Raw genomic sequence first — 17,237 nt, 5'->3', positions numbered from 1 at the left:
ACTCATAATTATGAAAAGACTATAATCAACTATAATTGTGGATAAAACTTCTTTACTAAGGTTTCAAAACTTACACAAGCTTTACATCTGGCTCGTTGGTCTAGGGGTATGATTCTCGCTTAGGGTGCGAGAGGTCCTGGGTTCAAATCCCGGACGAGCCCTGTTTTCTTGTCCCACTCCTAATAAAATCCCAGGTTTATTGGCATTAAACACCATTACACTAAGCAAGCAATTTTCATAGCTAATATACCATTTTATACTCCACTGTTCGAGATTTATATACTTAATCCTTAGACAAGGGCTCTTTGTATTATTAAATCACCAAGATAAATACCAGATGTTATCGTGCATAATTTATATAGTATTCTACAAAATCATTATATTTAAAATCAACCATCATTTCTCTTTTCCATGCTTTTATTATCCAGGAATTGCTCATTCAGGACTTAAGGAGGTGGGTTTTATATCAATAGTTTCACATAACCGTCAGTTTTCCTCCACTGTAAGCATGGGAGGAGGGCGCTTTGTGTGCTGGGACCTCAGCTGGTCAGCAAATGTGGCAAGTCTTGTCACATAAAGCTTGGACTTCCTCCCTCATTCAAGCCCAACATTCCAGGGCCCTTGCCTGGGGTGGGGTAGGTGGGGGTAGGGGTGGGAGTGGGAGTGAGTGGAGTCTCAGGCGGTATAGCACTTTGGGAATGAACTTAACAGGGACGCTGAAGCCTGCCTGCCTGCCTGCATATTAGATTTGTTTTTGAAACTTTATCATAATCATTCACTGCGAGGTCCAACCCCAGACCAAGGTTTCACACTGGATTCTTTTAAGTTGAAGCAGCATGGCTACTTTTAAAAAGATCCCAGGTGTAATTAGGTTTGGCCTGGGAGTTACAGAGGCTACCCAGTTGCTTTACTCCCCGCAGCTGGAGATCATGCTAGTATCCCAGTAACTCTAGGCATCTTGTGTCCTCAGAATCACTCTCTTCCAGCTGCTGCATCTTCCCTGGTTAAGTTTAGTTCTGGGTTCAACCATGTGCCAAACTTTGTTTCTCCCAGTGATCCTCCTTACTTCCCCAAGCTGCAGAAACAGACTGCAAGGAGCAAGAAACTAAAAAAAAAAGATAGCCCAGTGGTTCACCCTGCTTCATTTGAGGGGGTGGGCAGGTGGGTGTGCTATATGCATGGGGAGGGGCGCTTTTACTCCCTACACAAGGGGTAGACCCTGGGATCACACGCTTCACCCCCACTTCCTCCCTAACTGCTGAGGGTAGTCAGTGCTCACTCGAATCCTCTTTCAGTCAGATGTGCTCTGACTCACCTGAGCCAAGAGCTAGAAACCAATGAGGCATTTTCCACCTCACCCAACTGTGCTGCTGAGCTGCTGAGTATTTAACTTCTAGTATCTCTTCAGATATTTGGAAGAACTGTGAAACAGATAAACTTAAAATCACCCTTTAGTCCTCTCCCTTACAAGCCACGTTCAATCCTTTAACAAGTGATGTTGGCCGTACTTTAAGAATATTTCCAGAATCCAAACACTCCTCACCACCTCCACATCCACCACCGCTGTAGTCTGAGCCACCACCATTGCAGTAGCCCCTTAGCAGTTCTCCCTGGTTGGCCCTGTGCCTCTTCAGTCTATTCCCAACAGACAAGACAGAACGATCCTGTCAAACCCTAGGTCAGAGCTGGTCGTTGCTGTGCTTAAACCCTCTGTGCATTCCATTTCATTCAGCATAAAATCAAAACTCCTTGCCATGACTTTAAAACTCCCTATATGATTTAGCCATTTCTTGGAGTCCCCTCTCTCCCCTGATCTCATCTCCCACCAGTCTCTTCCTTTGCTGGCTGCATTCCAACTACATTAGCCTCTAGTGCTCTTTAGAAATCCCTACCTCAGTGCCTTTGCACGTGCTCTTCTCGCTTCTTTGAGTATATCTCCCTCACACCTGCGTGGCTCCGTCCCTCGCCACTTTTGAGAGCTCTGCTCAGGTGTTACTTATCTAAGAGAACTTTTCTGACCACTCTGTATTTAATAGCACCCCCCCCACACACACACACTTTGCTCTCTATTCCCCTTCTGTACTTTAATATTCTTCTTTGCGCATACCACCACCTAACTTTTGCTGCTGCTGTTATTTTAATTCTCCCTCCCCCTCCACTGGGATGGAAGCGCTGTGGGAATAGGGTGCTTTTTTAATGCTGAAGTCTCAGAGGCTGGAATAGTTCTTATCACCTAATAGATACTCAATAAATGTTTGGTTAATGAATTGTGTGAATTGTTTTAAATCAAAAAGTTATACAGGGGGAAAAAAGTTATGCAGTATTTTCAGGAATACCTGATCCTGGGACACTGGGGGAGATAAGGAACATGGAGGTATTGGGGGCTTAAATACAGGGCTTTTGCAGTGTGGAGAATGTACCAGCCTCTGGGAAAAGCTGAGGGGCCCCATGCCTGAAAAATATTCTGTGGCAGCTCTCCCTTTGGGCCACAGTATGGCCTTATAAATGCTTAAAGGAAGCATTGAAAGATTCTTCCAACTGGACACAAAGCAAGGCACCAAATAAACTCTCCGGAGCTTTAAATTGGGCGTCAGTGCCATTGGCTCCTTTGCAAGCTTCCTTAAGTATAGCTGCTTAAGGCTTTTATGGCTTTGAGCAAATTCTGAACTCATGGTGTTTTGGGGTCACATTGTAAGGTTCCACATAACAGCCATTATATAAGAGTCTGTAAAATAATTGATTTAATAAGCTGATGAACAAAAGTCCACAATAGGGAGACAGGAGAGGAAAAGGAAAACTAATGTTATGAATGTTATGACACAGACACTTATAATGTCCAAAAGCTGAGCACCTGAATTAATCTGAAATATATTACTTACAAAACTGTAGAACACATATACTTATGTAAGCAGGGATTTAAGTTTTTTTTCCTTAGGCTTCTTTCTCCTAGGCCTTTGCACCCTACACTCCCCTTGATCCTAGACTGAAGCAATTAAGGTGGTGGTGCAGCTTTGAACAATGCCTTAAGCTATCAACTTATCAAGACATCGCCAGGCCACCAAGATCAAAAGAGTGAAGATGCCACCTTATTAAGACATCCCCAGGTTACCAAGACATCCAGGCAACCATGATCAAAGGAGTGAAGATATCACCTTATCGAGACATCCCCAGTCCACCAAAATCAAAAGAATGCCTTCCAGGACTGCACGTAGCTGCATTCCATTCCCAGCCCCAGTTTACCCCATTTCCCTATATAACCCGATCCCTCAGGCCACTACTTAAGACAGGTTTTGCTCGTAGGCTCCCTGTCTTCTTGGTTGGCCGACCTTCTCAATAAACGCCTTATGTGACTTAACCCTGCCTCTGTTGAATTGGATACAGCGACAGGCAGCCCGAGCTCCACTGGGGTTTCCCAGTGACAGTTAGGGAAGGACCGGTATATTCAACAGGACTTCATCCTGCTCACTCGACCAGGTTTTGTGATGAGGATCACAAATATGGGCCCTAAGGAAACACTGCTGGCCTGTGGGGAGGACGCGGGAGGATGGTATGGGACAGGCCGTGAGAACCTCTGCTGGTCCCAAAGCAGGCCTGAATCGGCAGGAGCTCTGCTCCCAGGAGCTGTGGGCAGAAACTACCCCCTTGTGGACAAATCAGATACTGTCATGGGTCTTATTTTTAGGGTCTTATTGAGGGATTGCAGTTAAAAATTAATTTCTAGGGACCCTACTACTTTTTGCCGATCCTTCTCTATACATATATGAATGAGGGACATATAGCGGAGAGAGCTGTGTTATGGTGCTCATGGGATTGGCTGAACTACTTATTGAGTTAGATGGCATCCCATGGTGTGGAGAGAAAGCAGAAAACAGAGGTAACACCCACTAGCAAAACGGTCAAGTTGGTTTTTATCAGCTGGAGTGAGGGGATCAGAGGGGCAATCATGGATTTAAGACTCTGAGTAGTAATTAGAGGCAAATCAACATTTTCCTTTCATTTCATTGATCTTTCTCAACTCGTGTCAATATGGTGCTACAGGGTCCCCCCAAAGTAGCCCTCAAAAAGGAATTTTGAGTTTGACGAAGAATAGCTCTTTGATACTATGGTTAAAGAGCAAAATATAGTTCTTTTAGGTCATTCACTTATACATTATTCCATTCAATCAATATTTACTGGTTATTGAGCAAACATTTGTTGAACATCTATTATATTCCAGGCACGTGCTTGGAACAGAGATTACCTCAGGGAACCAGACAGATGTGGTTTCTACCCTCATGAAACAATCAGATAATTTTTTTAAACCAAGAAATACAATAAACTTATTATACTAGTGATAAAGGCCACAAAGGAAAAGTACAGTATTATGCAAGCAAAACTCCCTCGGGGGGTTCTGGAAAGGCTTCTAAAGAAGGAAGAGCACACAGGATTTAACCAGGCCCAATGAGGAAGGGTGAGTGAAGTGAGAAATGTGCCAGAATGAGAGGAGTAAAGGTTAAAATCCTTGATTAGGAAGGAAGCCTGATGAGTTCAGGAAGCTGAAAAGAAGGGGTACGGGGTGGGGCAAAAGTGGGTTTACAGTTGTTCATATGGAAAAAGACATGCAGATTATGATTATTACAATAGCTTTATTAACTCTGTGTTTCACGTACTCACAACTATAACCTACTTTTGCCCCATTCTGTGTGTAGAGGGGGAGAAGGAGCGTGGTTTGAGGTGGGGCTCTCTAGGCAAGGCCTGGTAGGCAGAGGTAGGGACTGCGCTCCTTATTTTCCAGTCTTATGAAAAGCTATTGATACCTTTTAGGTGGAGGTGGGGTGCACAGCACAGGCACAGAACTGGATTTGTGTTTTTAAAAGATTACTGTGTTATAGCGCCGTTGACAAAAAGCCACGGGAGCATCGTTTCAGCTCTCTAATAAGCAACTGCAGAGCCCTGCGCCATGGAGTGCTGCGGCTGGGTGCGTTTTGTCAGCTCTCAGTTGCCACTTGTTCTCACCTCATGCATTCCACCAACTCTGCCAGCTCCCAGCCACTTGTAAAGGAGGTCAGTGAGGCCCATGGAATTGAGGTCAGGGTCACAGAGCTAGTTAGTGGCTGAGCCAGTTCAAGACAGGCTTTCACAGCTACTAGGCCACTGTGCATTGCTCTAGCTGGGTGCTTCGGAGAAAAGGAAGAGTTTTGTTTTTAATGCATCTGGCTACTTTAGGGCCTCTGTTATTATTTGGGGTTGGGGAGAAAACATTTTATTTTCTTTCAAGGAATCTATCTGATTTTCAGGGAAGCTGGAACTGGCTCAGAGAGGAGAATAGAGCCTGGGAGTGGTACTACAGATCCACGTGTCCTTGGAGGTGCTGCAAGGGAAGGCTGGGTTAATGGTCCTTCTAAAGGAGGATTCAAAGGAACCTGTTCAGGGCCCAGCCTGGGGACACATATGAGAAGCCAGATATGCTATGATCAAAGCATTCTCGGAAGTGGAAAGCTGAAGAGACAGGGGTCTCCCAAGCAGCTGTTCGAAAGACATGCTTAAGGCAACTTCCCCTCCACCTGGCCTCCCCTGGGCTATTACATGGAGGCAGTCATTTCAGGGACACAGTAAAGTTACAGAAAAAGAAATGGCTTGGTTTGCCCCAGGGGAGAACAGCACCTCCTGTGTTTTCAGGCTGGGGCTATAACTGTAAGGCCAATATTGATAGCCTCTGATCTGAGTCCAAACGTGTTCTGACCAAATCAGAAGCAGCTTGTTCTTGGACGTTTGCAAGCTGCAGTCTGTCCACGTCACCTGGACAAAGAGACAGGCGAGGTCGTGGGAGGGCAGCTGGAAAGTGCCCAGAGGCTTGTGAAGGTATGGCACGAATCTTCGGTTCCTAGCCTATCCAGCAAACTACTCTGCTGCTGCCAAAGATAGCCAACAAATCCCTCCAGAGCAGGGGTGCTTCATGCGCTTTTTACCCCCAATAGTAAGTGTTCTCGATTCAGGGAGAACAGGCAGCCCTTTGATCAGGATGCCAATTCCCTAGGCTGTTTCACAGGGCTACTCTGCCATACTCCTCCATCGGAGCTCCAGTTCCCGCTTCTGGGCCTGGTGCCCAGGACCCATTTCCCCATCGCTCACCCTGACTCCAGGCTGGGAGGTAGAGTGGAGGCCCTGCTCCGGCAGTGCACATGTGTGCCGCGGAGCGTGTGTGTGTGTGTGTGTGTGTGTGTGTGTGTGTGTGTGGAATAGAAGCGGTTGCCAGAGAATCACCATCTTAAGGGACTAGCCATTGGGGTGACTTTAATTTAGCTCAGAACCTTAGTTTGTGACAGTAGAAAGGGACTTATAGATAATCCGATTCTTCCTTTATTCTTATCTGCCACCTCCATTTTAGAGATGAAGAAACAGGGACTCTGAAAAATGACATGGCTTTGTAAGATCATACAACCTGTTAGTGGCAGAAGAGTAAGATCTGAAGTCTTTTATCCTTTCACCCACTCCACAAACACTTTTTGCTCTGCTGTGAAGTACCAGGCAGGGTGCGAGAGCAAACAGGTACATGCTCCGGCCCTCCAGAAGCACACGGCCCACACAGAGATGGCCAAGCAAACCCTTTCCCGCCCCACATAGGAACTGTTAAGACTAAATCATGTGCGGGAAGTGTGAAGGAGGGCTTCTTATGGAATTTCAAAAAAGAGATGGAGATGGTTAATTCAGAGAAAGATTCCTGGAGGAGTTGATAAAGTCTCATGCCTTTTGCCCTGCACTTAGAGATATTTCTTGACACCTGGGCTTACATTGGATGCCTGAGAGTTTGTGGGAACCAGCAGAGATTTCCTCATGGGCAAGGCCCACTTCCAAGGTTAGAAAGAAACCTGAGGTATCGTCTGACTGTTCTTTCTAACCTTTTGGTCTTAAGACAGGCGCTAAAAGTTGGCATCTGGGTGATAGGAAAGTAAGAAGAAAGGGTTAGAGAACGGAGGGAGGAGGAGAGCACCTTCTGCTTTAAATGGCCTTCCTGAATCCAAGGTGTTCCCAGCTTCCTCACTGCCAGTCACCCCTGCCGTGGCCCTGCTCCCAACCCACGGACATAGTCCCACTTCTTTCCTCTGCCTGGCCCTGGAACCTCTCTCCCTGGTGGAACCCAGATCACTCCTCTCATCTCTAGGATCCCCTATGAACTGGTTGCCAAAATTGCCGAAAGAACACAGGTCATTAAGGACTAGATCTCAGAAGGACAGACCAATCTTTCCTCTTCCAATGGTGCGTTTGGAAGGCAGGTCCTAGTGTGTGTTGGTTGGGGCGGGGGGCACTCTGAGGAGCTGCTTTAGTCACATGATGTGGGGCAAGTGCCTACCCTTTATCTCGTGGAAGCTCTGAACCAGGACAGTCACTCACATAACTGTTTCACGTGGGGTACTGAGTATTCCATATAATAACGTGAAAGTCAGTTTTGTTGTGGGGTGGGTGCAACTCTTTAGAAATTACTATGCTGTTACTAATTCAGGGCTCATCTATTGTGGTGATCCCTAAACTTCAGGGTGCATTATAATCACCAGAGGTAGGCTACTGATTACAAATGAAGATTCCAGGGCCTCGCCCCAGAGTCTTTGATTCAATAGGTTGTTACCAATAAGGTAAGGCCCAGGTTTCTGTATTTTTAATTAATAGCCAAAGACTGATGTATTTCACTTAGAAACCTTTAAAAATATATGTATGTGTGAGCCAGGCAGCAGCAGACTAAGGAGTGGTTGAGGGCTGGTGGTGAGGTCATTAGCCCTCCCCAGTATGGTCTGCAATCTCCTTCCATTCTCATTTTTGGTAAGGGCAACTCATGCTTCCTCAATTGTGGTAAAGCACTCAGAAAGCATCTTTAGGAATAGTGCCCCTTGCCTTGGCTGGGTAGCTCAGTTGGCTAGAGTGTCATCCCAACACACCAAGGTTAGGGGTTCGACCCCTGGTCAGGACATATTCAAGAAGCAACCAATGAATGCGTAAATAAGTGGAACAACAAACCAATGTCTCTCTCTCTGTCCCCCCAAAATCAATCAATAAATAAAAAATTAAAAAGAACAGTGCCCCTAGCACCCTCTTGTGGTGTGATCACGGCCTCTGATAAGGAGAATAAGCGCATCCCAAGTCAGAATGGCCAAGGAAAGGGACATTTCGAAAGGAAGTCCTTGAGAAGGATCTGCTGATGCTGCTAGGAGCAGTCAATGTGTAAATCAGCGTTAAGATTTCTTTTTCTCCTTTGTAATTAAAAATGTTCAGAAAGCCTGTTATACCCATATGCCGTGTTCAGCATGTGGGAGAGTATCTAAGCTTGGGGAGGAGCGCGGAGCAGCCGCGGCACCCCGGAGAAGCGCGATGGGGGGAAGCCGGGATGAACGGAGTGGGAGTCTGGAGGGTTCACGTGGACAAGAGAGGAAAGCACTTCTCTGAGAGCTCCTCACACATTTTGGGAAAAGAACTCTGTTGGGAGCCGGTGACGTATCGACATGGTCCACGCCACCTGAGGGTCTGGAGTCAAGGACTCAACCCTCCCCACAAGTTCCCTTGAGGAGCTGAGATAAAGAACTTACCAAGGTCTGGGCTCATGCAGGAGGCAGGATATTTACTCTGAAAGAGTATTTATGCAGCTTTGAAGGAACTAGTTTGTATCACCCTCACCGCATTATCACTTGTTGTTACTCACTATATAATAAAGGCGTTGAAGCCATTTGGGGCTGCCCCTCATTAGAGGACAGTCCTCCTGATCCCATAACTGTGTTTGTCTCTTTCATTCCCACCCCTCGAACTCAGGTTTGTTTGTCTTGCAGGCTGGTTCCTGGCAAGTGGGGTCCGAACAGGGACCTGAGTCCTCGAGACGCAACTTCAGGTAAGGTGAGGACTCCTCCATAGGTGGGCGGCGCTGGCCAGAAAGGGAATTGAGGTAAGAGGAGCATTTTGATTTATAGTCAGGAGTAAAATAAGATGGGGCAATCTAGTTCAGCACAGAGGCTTTTTGCTCAAATGTTACATTCTATGTTAAGAACAAGAGGAGCAAAGGTTTCTGAAGAACATATTTTAAAGTTTTTAAAATTCATAGAGACAGTCTGTCCTTGGTTTCCTAAAGAAGGTACAGTTAATGTAAAAACATGGAAAAAGGTAGGGGAAAAATTACGAGACTGGCATCATGCACATGGGCCAGAAAAGGTGCCCATGGATACATTCTCTCTCTGGAGCCTGGTCTGTGATTCCCTTGATCCTAGTCATGAGTTTGAATGTAAAACAGGGAATATGGAACAAAAAGAGGAGGCTCCCAAATTAGAGGGAAAATTAGAAGGAGGAGGGAATGTACAAAGAGAGGGGGGTAGAACAACCCATTCCCTGCAAAGGCCAACTGACAAAACAAGGCCTTGGCTATGATTCAAATTTGTCCTGAAGGTCACTGCTCTTCCTGCCTCCCTTACAGCTGACCCTATTACCTGGACATCTGACAATCCTGTGTGGGTGGAGCAGTGGCCTTTATCAGAGGGAAAAATTCAAGCAGCCCAGCAATTGGTGCAGGAACAATTAGCTCAGGGGCACATTGAGGAATCTAATAGTCCTTGGAATACACTTACATTTGTCATTAAGAAAAAATCCGGAAAGTGGAGGCTATTGCAGGATTTAAGAGCAGTAAGACTATGGAAATTATGGGGCCTTTACAACCAGGTTTGCCCTCTCCGGTGGCCATTCCTGCAGGATACCATTTAATAGTATTAGACTTGAAGGACTGCTTTTTCACCATCCCATTATACCCTACAGACTGTAAAAGATTTGCCTTCAGTGTTCCTTCAACCAATTTTAAGGAACCAATGCAGAGATATCACTGGAGAGTTTTGCCCCAGGGCATGGCCAATAGTCCCACATTGTGTCAAAAATTTGTGGCCACAGTTATTAAAGAAATTCGAAAGATACATCCAGAAGCCTACGTAATCCATTATATGGATGATGTTTTAGGGGCTTATCATGATCCAGAAAACTTAAAAGTGATTTACTCAGAGTTGGAACTTCAACTAAATAGATTTGGCCTTGTCGTAGCCCCCAGAAAGGTTCAACAGACCACAGCTTATAATTACTTAGGGAAATTGAAAGCAGGATGGAAAGTAAGGCCACAAAAATTTCAATTCAGAACAGACAATCTATCCACCTTGAATGATTTCCAAAAACTTTTGGGGGACATTAATTGGATAAGGCCTTCTTTAGGCTTAACCATGGGTGAATTAAAACTACTATTTGACATACTCTGTGGCGACCCTGATCCCCGTAGTCATAGAGAATTAACCATTGAGGACAACGGGCTCTAGAGATGGTAGAGAAAGCTATCTCACAACAACAGGTGATTAGAATTAATTACACAAAAGCTTGGCAACTAATTATCTTACCTACAAATTATTTGCCTACTGGGTTGTTTTGGCAAGAAGCTTCATTTATCTTCTTCCAGAAAAAAGGTTACCACACCTCATGCCACATCAGTGGCCCAATTAATATTGCAGGGTAGAAAAAGAGCTATGGAGTTACTTGGGAAGCAGCCTGCCACTATTACTGTGCCTTACACTTCCACGCAGCAACAGTGGTTGTGGCAAAATGAAACGTTATGGCAGCTCGACTGCCATTATCCATCAGATAAATTATTGCAGCTATTCATTCAAAACCCTGTGATATTCACAAAAATTATCTCTAAAGAACCTCTGTCTAATGCTCTTCTAGTGTTTACTGATGGGTCGACATCTGGATTGCCAGCTATGTTATCAATAGTCAGGGCTATACATTGAATACTAAAGAAACCTCTGCACAGAGAATGGAGTATTTAAATGCTTGCAAGATGTAAAATTTAATTTATACTCAGATTCTTAATTCATTGTACCTATCATTCAAGGTTTGGAGACGGCTACCCTGACTGACAGGAGTCCCTCTGCAGTAATAACTTCTCTCTTGTCTTTACAGCAGCTGACTCAGCAACGCACCTCGCCCTGTTTTGTGGGACACATCAGAGCTCACTCAGCTCTCCCTGGACCCTTAGCAGAAGGAAATGCACAAGCAGACATGTTGACTCGGGACGCTTCCTTAGCTCTTTCCTCTATGGAACAAGCACGAGCCTCACATGCTCTGCATCATCAAAATGCTTTGGGTTTAAGAAAACAATTTAACATTACTCGTGAAGCCGCCCAACAAATAGTAAAGGGATGTCAGAACCGTCCGGAGCCTACGCCCCTTGTGCCTCAGTGTGGTGTTAATCCGCGGGGATTGCTCCCAGGACATATTTGGCAAATGGATGTTACTCATATAGTTGAATTTGGTCTTCAATCATTTGTACACGTCACAGTGGATACTTATTCTGGAATTTTAGTGGCAACCACGTACTGGAGAAAATACAAAACAGGTTATTTGTCATGTATTATCATGTTTTGCCATCTTGGGCATTCCAAAAATTATAAAAACTGACAATGGGCCTGCAGATGCTAGCAAAACATTTGCAGAGTATTGTGCAACTTTCCAAATTACTCATATCACAGGCATTCCTTATAACCCTCAGGGCCAGGGAATAATCCAGCGAGCTCATAGGACCTTAAGGGCTCAAATTGCAAAAGTAAAGACGGGGGAATATACCTGCCATTCTCCCAATAATATGCTTAATCTCTCTTTATTTACCCTTAATTTTTTAAAATGGGATGCAGAAGGTTTCTCGGCAGCTGAGTGGCATTGGAGATCCCCCAATGGAAAATATGCTGAGGTTAAGTGGAGAGATTCGCTCACCAATGAATGGAACAGACCGGATCCCGTGCCTATCTGAGGGCAGGGTCATGTTTGTGTGTTTCCTAGGAATCAGAAAGGACCTAGGTGGTTACCGGAGCAGTTGGTAGAACATTATGGAACCAGTCGATCTAACTTGCAGAATGAAGAAGCTGACCATCCATGATCCTCGCCCATACCTCTGGAGAAGACCCCCGAGAGCAAGAGGGACTCAAGAGACAGCTGTGCCCACATGGGGCCAGACTAAGAAACCATATAACTCTGAATGGGGGTGGGATATGATTAAAAACCATCTTATGGGGATATGGAGCCAAGACAATGTATCTGTTGATGTTGCCTCTTACATGCTGATATAAATGCTATAGAATCTGCTCCTCCTTTGGATACCTTACCTGCTGAGTTAGCAAAAGAACTTGTGGAGAATCCTTAAGGTGGCCTCTGAGGAGTGCAGATGAGGTCGCCCCAGATCACTTCCAGGAACCACAGACGTTTTTTGTACCCAAAGACCCTGTGCTCGCGTCTGCAAACAGCGCTGAGCATGTTCCAGGAGAAGCGTGATCAGGGGCGATTCTTGGGGTTCTGATAAGGGGCCATCTGCATGTAAGGAACAGTTAATCTAAATCTAAGTTTGGTAGATACAAAGTTTTTAGAGAACATTTCGGTATGATTAACAGCAGGGAGGGAACGCACAAGCTTTGCTTTGTTAGGAGCTTCTATAAATAGGCTGAGAAGAGGAGTCTCGGGGCTTTTCGTCCTGACGGCCTTGAGCCTTTGAGCTCTTGGCTCGAATACATTTCCCGTGTCCGTGTCTTCTTTAAGTCCACAGATTGATTAGCAAAAGAATTGTTTGACAAATTTTCTAATATTATCTCTGGGAATAGTTTATCATCATTATTTTATTCTGGTATTATGTTATTAACTATAGTGTTAATATTCCTATGTTTATTCCTAGTCTGTGTCCGAGCAGGAATGTGGAGCATCTCAGAGCTGCAGACAGGAGTCCACTGGCTCAAATTAAAAAGTAAAGAAGGGGGAGATGTTGGGAGCCGGTGACATGTCTGGATATGGTCCACATCGCCTGAGGGTCTGGAGTCAAGGACTCGACCCTCCCCACAAATTCCCATGAGGAGCAGAGATAAAGAAATTACCAAGGCCTCGGCTCACGCAGGAGGCAGGGTGTTTACTCTGAAAGAGTGTTTATGCAGCAGAAACTGCCTTGAAGGAACTACTTTGTAGCGCACTCGCTTCATTATCTATTGTTTGTCGCTTACTGTATAATAAAGGCGTTGAAGCCATTTGGGGCTGCACCTCTTTGGAGGCAGCCCTCCTGATCCCGTAACTGTGTTTGTCTCTTTCATTCCCAGGCTCTAACTCAGGTTTGCTCTTTTCTCAGGCCGGGTCCTGACAGAACTTGAATTCTAGTAGTACTGAAGGATGGGCCTTGAATTGTTATACAGATTTTAAAGGGAGGGCAATCCCCAAATCCGAAAGCCTGGGCTATTTAGTTCCATTCCATTGTGCTTGTTTCCTTTGTTCCCACCCAGATGCCCGGGAACTACTATGGCTCCTGGTCCCTTGAAGCATTTTCCAAACTGATATTCCATAGAACCCTGTTCCCTAGTGGTGCCCCTTAAGTGAGGTTCCATGCTCAAACTGATTTGTAAAATCCTTAGTTAAATGAAATTAGGCCAGCTTCTCAGTCGCTGGGTTTCTCAGAATTTTGCTTGTTGCAGATCTTTGTGACACTCCAAGGGAAGAAATATAATTAACAATGTTGATCATGAAACTTTTTTCCTGAAGCACACTCAATAGCCTTTTCCAGAACAATGTTTGCCCGAAGGTAAGAAGGAAAATGCCGCTATTTGCCCTCCAGTGGTTATTCCCGTTTCATTTGTAAATTGGAAACCAGAATTTTAGCTACGCACATGCCCACCCAGGATAAACCCTACATTTCCCAGTGTCCCTTGCAGTTGGATGAGACTATGTGACCAAATTATTGTCCATGAGATGTAAGTAGAAATGATGTGTGAAACTTTGGGATGTGCCCTCAGAAGGCAGTGCCACGCCCTTTTTGTGCCTTTCTTCTCCCTGCTGGCTGGAATGCAGATGTGATGGCTGGAGCTAGAACAGCCATCTGAATTGTGCCATGGAAGCCACAGGATGAGACAGAAGTCAGAACCTTGAATTGATATCGTTATAATAACCTGGTTATTAAATAACAGGAAAGAAATAAAGGGAAGACTAAATAATATGGGCATGCCATTTAGACAGCTTTGCCAGGAAGCTGCAGTTAACTTCTCCAAGTCTGCTCCCTGAAGATTGCTGGGGGAAGGGACTGGACAATAGACTCATGCCCAGTAATGTCTGGGTGATGTGGGAAGATGCTTAACTGTCAGCCACACCTGGGAACACACTGGTGGCCAGACTAGGGGTGGCCAGTGCAAGCAAAGGAATATTTGATATTTAAGCTCCTGAACAAAGGAGCCCCCCTCTCTCTCTTACTGCCCACCCCTGACTCCTGACTTGTGGGGCTCTCACACTCTGCACTCACCCACGTGACCCACAGCCATGTGGACTCCACACTATGAACTAATCAACTGTGATTAGCCTGATGCTTTCCCGGACCCTGCTCCACCATGGAACGAAAACTCTGGACGCTGGCCCTACTTTTGGCCTGGCTGGAGCCCCAGATACATATTTTCCAGGACTGGTTTAAGGACAATGGGACCTAACAACCCAAGAAAAATAATTCCATACCAATAAAAACCATTCACTCTCCCATGCGAGTCTTAGAAAAATTTCTAAAGATATCGTAAGAACCCCATTCCCATTAGTGTCAGGGAAATTGGACCCACTGATTCCTCCAGCAACAGAAGCACCTGGCCAATCCTGGACTAACAATCCCAGGCTTTCTTTTACATGAGAAATAAAGTTCCATCTTCTTTAGACTACAGTTACTTTGAGTTTTCTGTCATTAGCAGCCATTTGGAAAACGTGTAATGATAATCTCTTTAGATAGGTTTCTCTTTATTTCTGCAAGGTGGTGTACAAATCAAACTTTATTAATTGAAAAATTCATCAGCAATTAATTATGTGCTTAAATCTTTGTGGCATTGTGCAGCACACATCCAAAAACAGGGTAGTTTCAATTCTGAAAGGACACCCAGAATGAAAGTTTTTAGAAAGTAAATAATAACATCTTGGCTGTTCATTTCCATGGTCTCAAATTATGATTTTGTTGTAAAGAAAAAGACACATTTTTTAAAGCCTTTTACAGGATTCTCTGTCCTTCCTAGGCCATTTTTCACCCCAAAATGTTTTTCTTCTTATCAATTAGAAAGACACAGATATACATAGAGGAGACTGCATAGCTGTCACTTCTAAAGATAAATCATTTCAGGGCAAGAAGTGGTAAAATTAAGTCTGTTTTCCCATTCCTATATCAAATGACCAGGAGATGATATCAACAAAAACAATTCTATGGTCTCAATACCTTGTTCTTTCACCAAGCCCTCATCCACTAATTTCCATGTAGGTTTCCAATGTATACCATAGTTCAGTACTTCCCAACTTTTGCTGAATATTAGAATCACTGGAAGAATTTTAATAATCCAAAACCCAGGTTACCCCCAATACCAATTAAAGCAGACTGTCTCAAAGTGGCATTTAAAAATTCCCAGGTGATTCCAATATTCAGCAGAGTTTGGGAAACACTGCCATATTTTTCAGGGCTTTACCCAGACTAATGCTAATGTCAGGAAAATTTTCTGCCCTGTCCTGAACACCATGTGGGAATAAAACTTGTTGAAACTGGAGTCAAACATCGAGAAGGTGAGATTCATTACTCTTATCATCTCTCATCTCCATCTGAACTGTTCTGCAATTAATTTCTTCATTAATTAAAGGGGAATAGTACTTCATAGGTTTGAGTAAGGACTGGCTAAAAATTTGGAAAATAGACAATACTGTGTCTGACACATCAGGACTTTACTAAATGTTTTGAAAAGTCTACACTTGTTTAATAAGGACATTTTCGGGACCTGCATTACCCAACTCTCCCTCTGAAGGTTAACTTCTCTTCCTTCCTAGTGACACCTAAGTACACTCCCCTATAGTCCCTCCCTTTCTGCTCTTTTCACTCTGGCCCTCCCTACACTCAACTGGCTCCCTACCAGTTATTGTCAGAGAGCAGTGAGACACAAAGGACTTTCTAGGATCCATGATTACAAGGCTATGTTACCTGTGAAAGCTACAGCAAAAAGGAAAGGTAAGAAGGGCTAACACAGCTAATTGGGATTGACAGGAGGAGAATTGGGAAGGAAATGTGAAGAACAGATCAGAAGTCAGTGCTAAAAGCATATGGAATTGGGTGGAATTAGGTTGAGACAATTATGGGAAGGAAGACATTCAGCAATAGGAATAAAGCACTTTTGAGCACCTCTGTCTGTTCAGCTCTGCGTTAAGCACTCTGAAGGATTCAGGAGAACTAGGAGATCAGATGCGTGCTAGCAAGGAGCTGATGGAAGAAAAACAAACGGGAATAATTACAGAACAGTTCAATGCCAAACTCTGAGAGCTGAAATGGTCAGAAAGGTCTTGGATCTTGCAGGGTAAGCATGATTTTAACTAGCAGAGTGAAGGAAATAAAACATCTTAAGGGTGGGGGAGCAAAGTCAGGGGATGGGGCTGGAGGAATCTGATTGCCCTCTGCGACTTTCTGTCTCTTCTTACTCTACAGGAGTTAAAGCGACAGATGTAAAGGGACTCTTACCCCTGATGATACTGATGGTGATAATTTACCTGGTGATTCTGTTCTGGGAAAACGAGCTGTATGAGGAAGTAATGGTGTCAACCATAGAGCACTTGCATGTGGACTACCCTCAGAGTAACGTTCCTGTAAGGTACTGCAACCACATGATCTTACAAAGAATCATCAGGGAACCTGACAACACCTGCAAAAAGGAGCATGTCTTCATCCACGAGAGGCCTCGAAAGATCAACAGTGTTTGCACTTCTCCCAAGAAGACGGTTTGCCAAAACCATTCCAGCATTTTATGCTTCCAGAGTGAGACAAGGTTCAAAATGACAGTCTGTAAGCTCATTGAAGGGATCAGATATCCTGCCTGCAGGTACCACATTCTCCCCACAGAGGGGTTTATTATGGTCACTTGTGATGACATGGGGCCAGTTAATTTCCAGAAATATGTTGAATAACTTGAGACCAGTGTCAGGGTCTGAGGTCCTCTCTTCTCCTCTGTCAGGGATGCTGGAGCAGGTTCTTCATGACGCACACCCGAACTGTGGACATGGGGTAAAGACTTGAGTGAGATGGTAGCCACCAGTAATTCATTTATTCTTTCAGTATTGCTGATCCGGAACCTTTTTATTCTGCTTCAATAAAAATACACTCTACTTAATTAAACCATAAACTATGCATGTGTTTCAATCTCTTGTTTTTTCTTTGAGTCATTTGATGAGAGCCAAGA

The 17,237-nt window shown here is 44.5% G+C and overlaps 1 protein-coding gene and 1 non-coding gene across 2 annotated transcripts; both read left to right on the top strand.

Annotated features, from left to right (window-relative positions):
• Positions 1-89: 89 nt before the first annotated feature.
• Positions 90-161, top strand: TRNAP-AGG (transfer RNA proline (anticodon AGG)). Its single transcript has one exon. It is a non-coding gene; the product is annotated as a tRNA-Pro (tRNA).
• Positions 162-15,984: 15,823 nt separating this feature from the next.
• RNASE12 (ribonuclease A family member 12 (inactive)) lies at positions 15,985-16,965 on the top strand. The gene is made up of 2 exons (XM_016199657.2): positions 15,985-16,018; positions 16,490-16,965. The coding sequence occupies exons 1-2, from the start codon at positions 15,985-15,987 to the stop codon at positions 16,963-16,965; spliced, it is 510 nt and encodes a 169-aa protein (XP_016055143.1).
• The last annotated feature ends 272 nt before the right edge of the window (positions 16,966-17,237 follow it).

This window comes from Miniopterus natalensis, chromosome 1 (genome assembly GCF_054644295.1).
Source record: "Miniopterus natalensis isolate mMinNat1 chromosome 1, mMinNat1.hap1, whole genome shotgun sequence".
NCBI lineage: Eukaryota > Metazoa > Chordata > Mammalia > Chiroptera > Miniopteridae > Miniopterus > Miniopterus natalensis.
Note: the sequence above shows the minus strand (reverse complement) of the source record. Positions and strands in the feature narration are given on the sequence as shown.

Excerpts from the sequence above, each read along its gene's own strand:
- RNASE12 (XM_016199657.2), top strand. The coding sequence starts at position 15,985 with ATGTTACCTGTGAAAGCTACAGCAAAAAGGAAAG. Across the intron at positions 16,019-16,489 it reads AGCTACAGCAAAAAGGAAAG|GAGTTAAAGCGACAGATGTA; the intron begins GTAAGAAGGGCT and ends CTTACTCTACAG.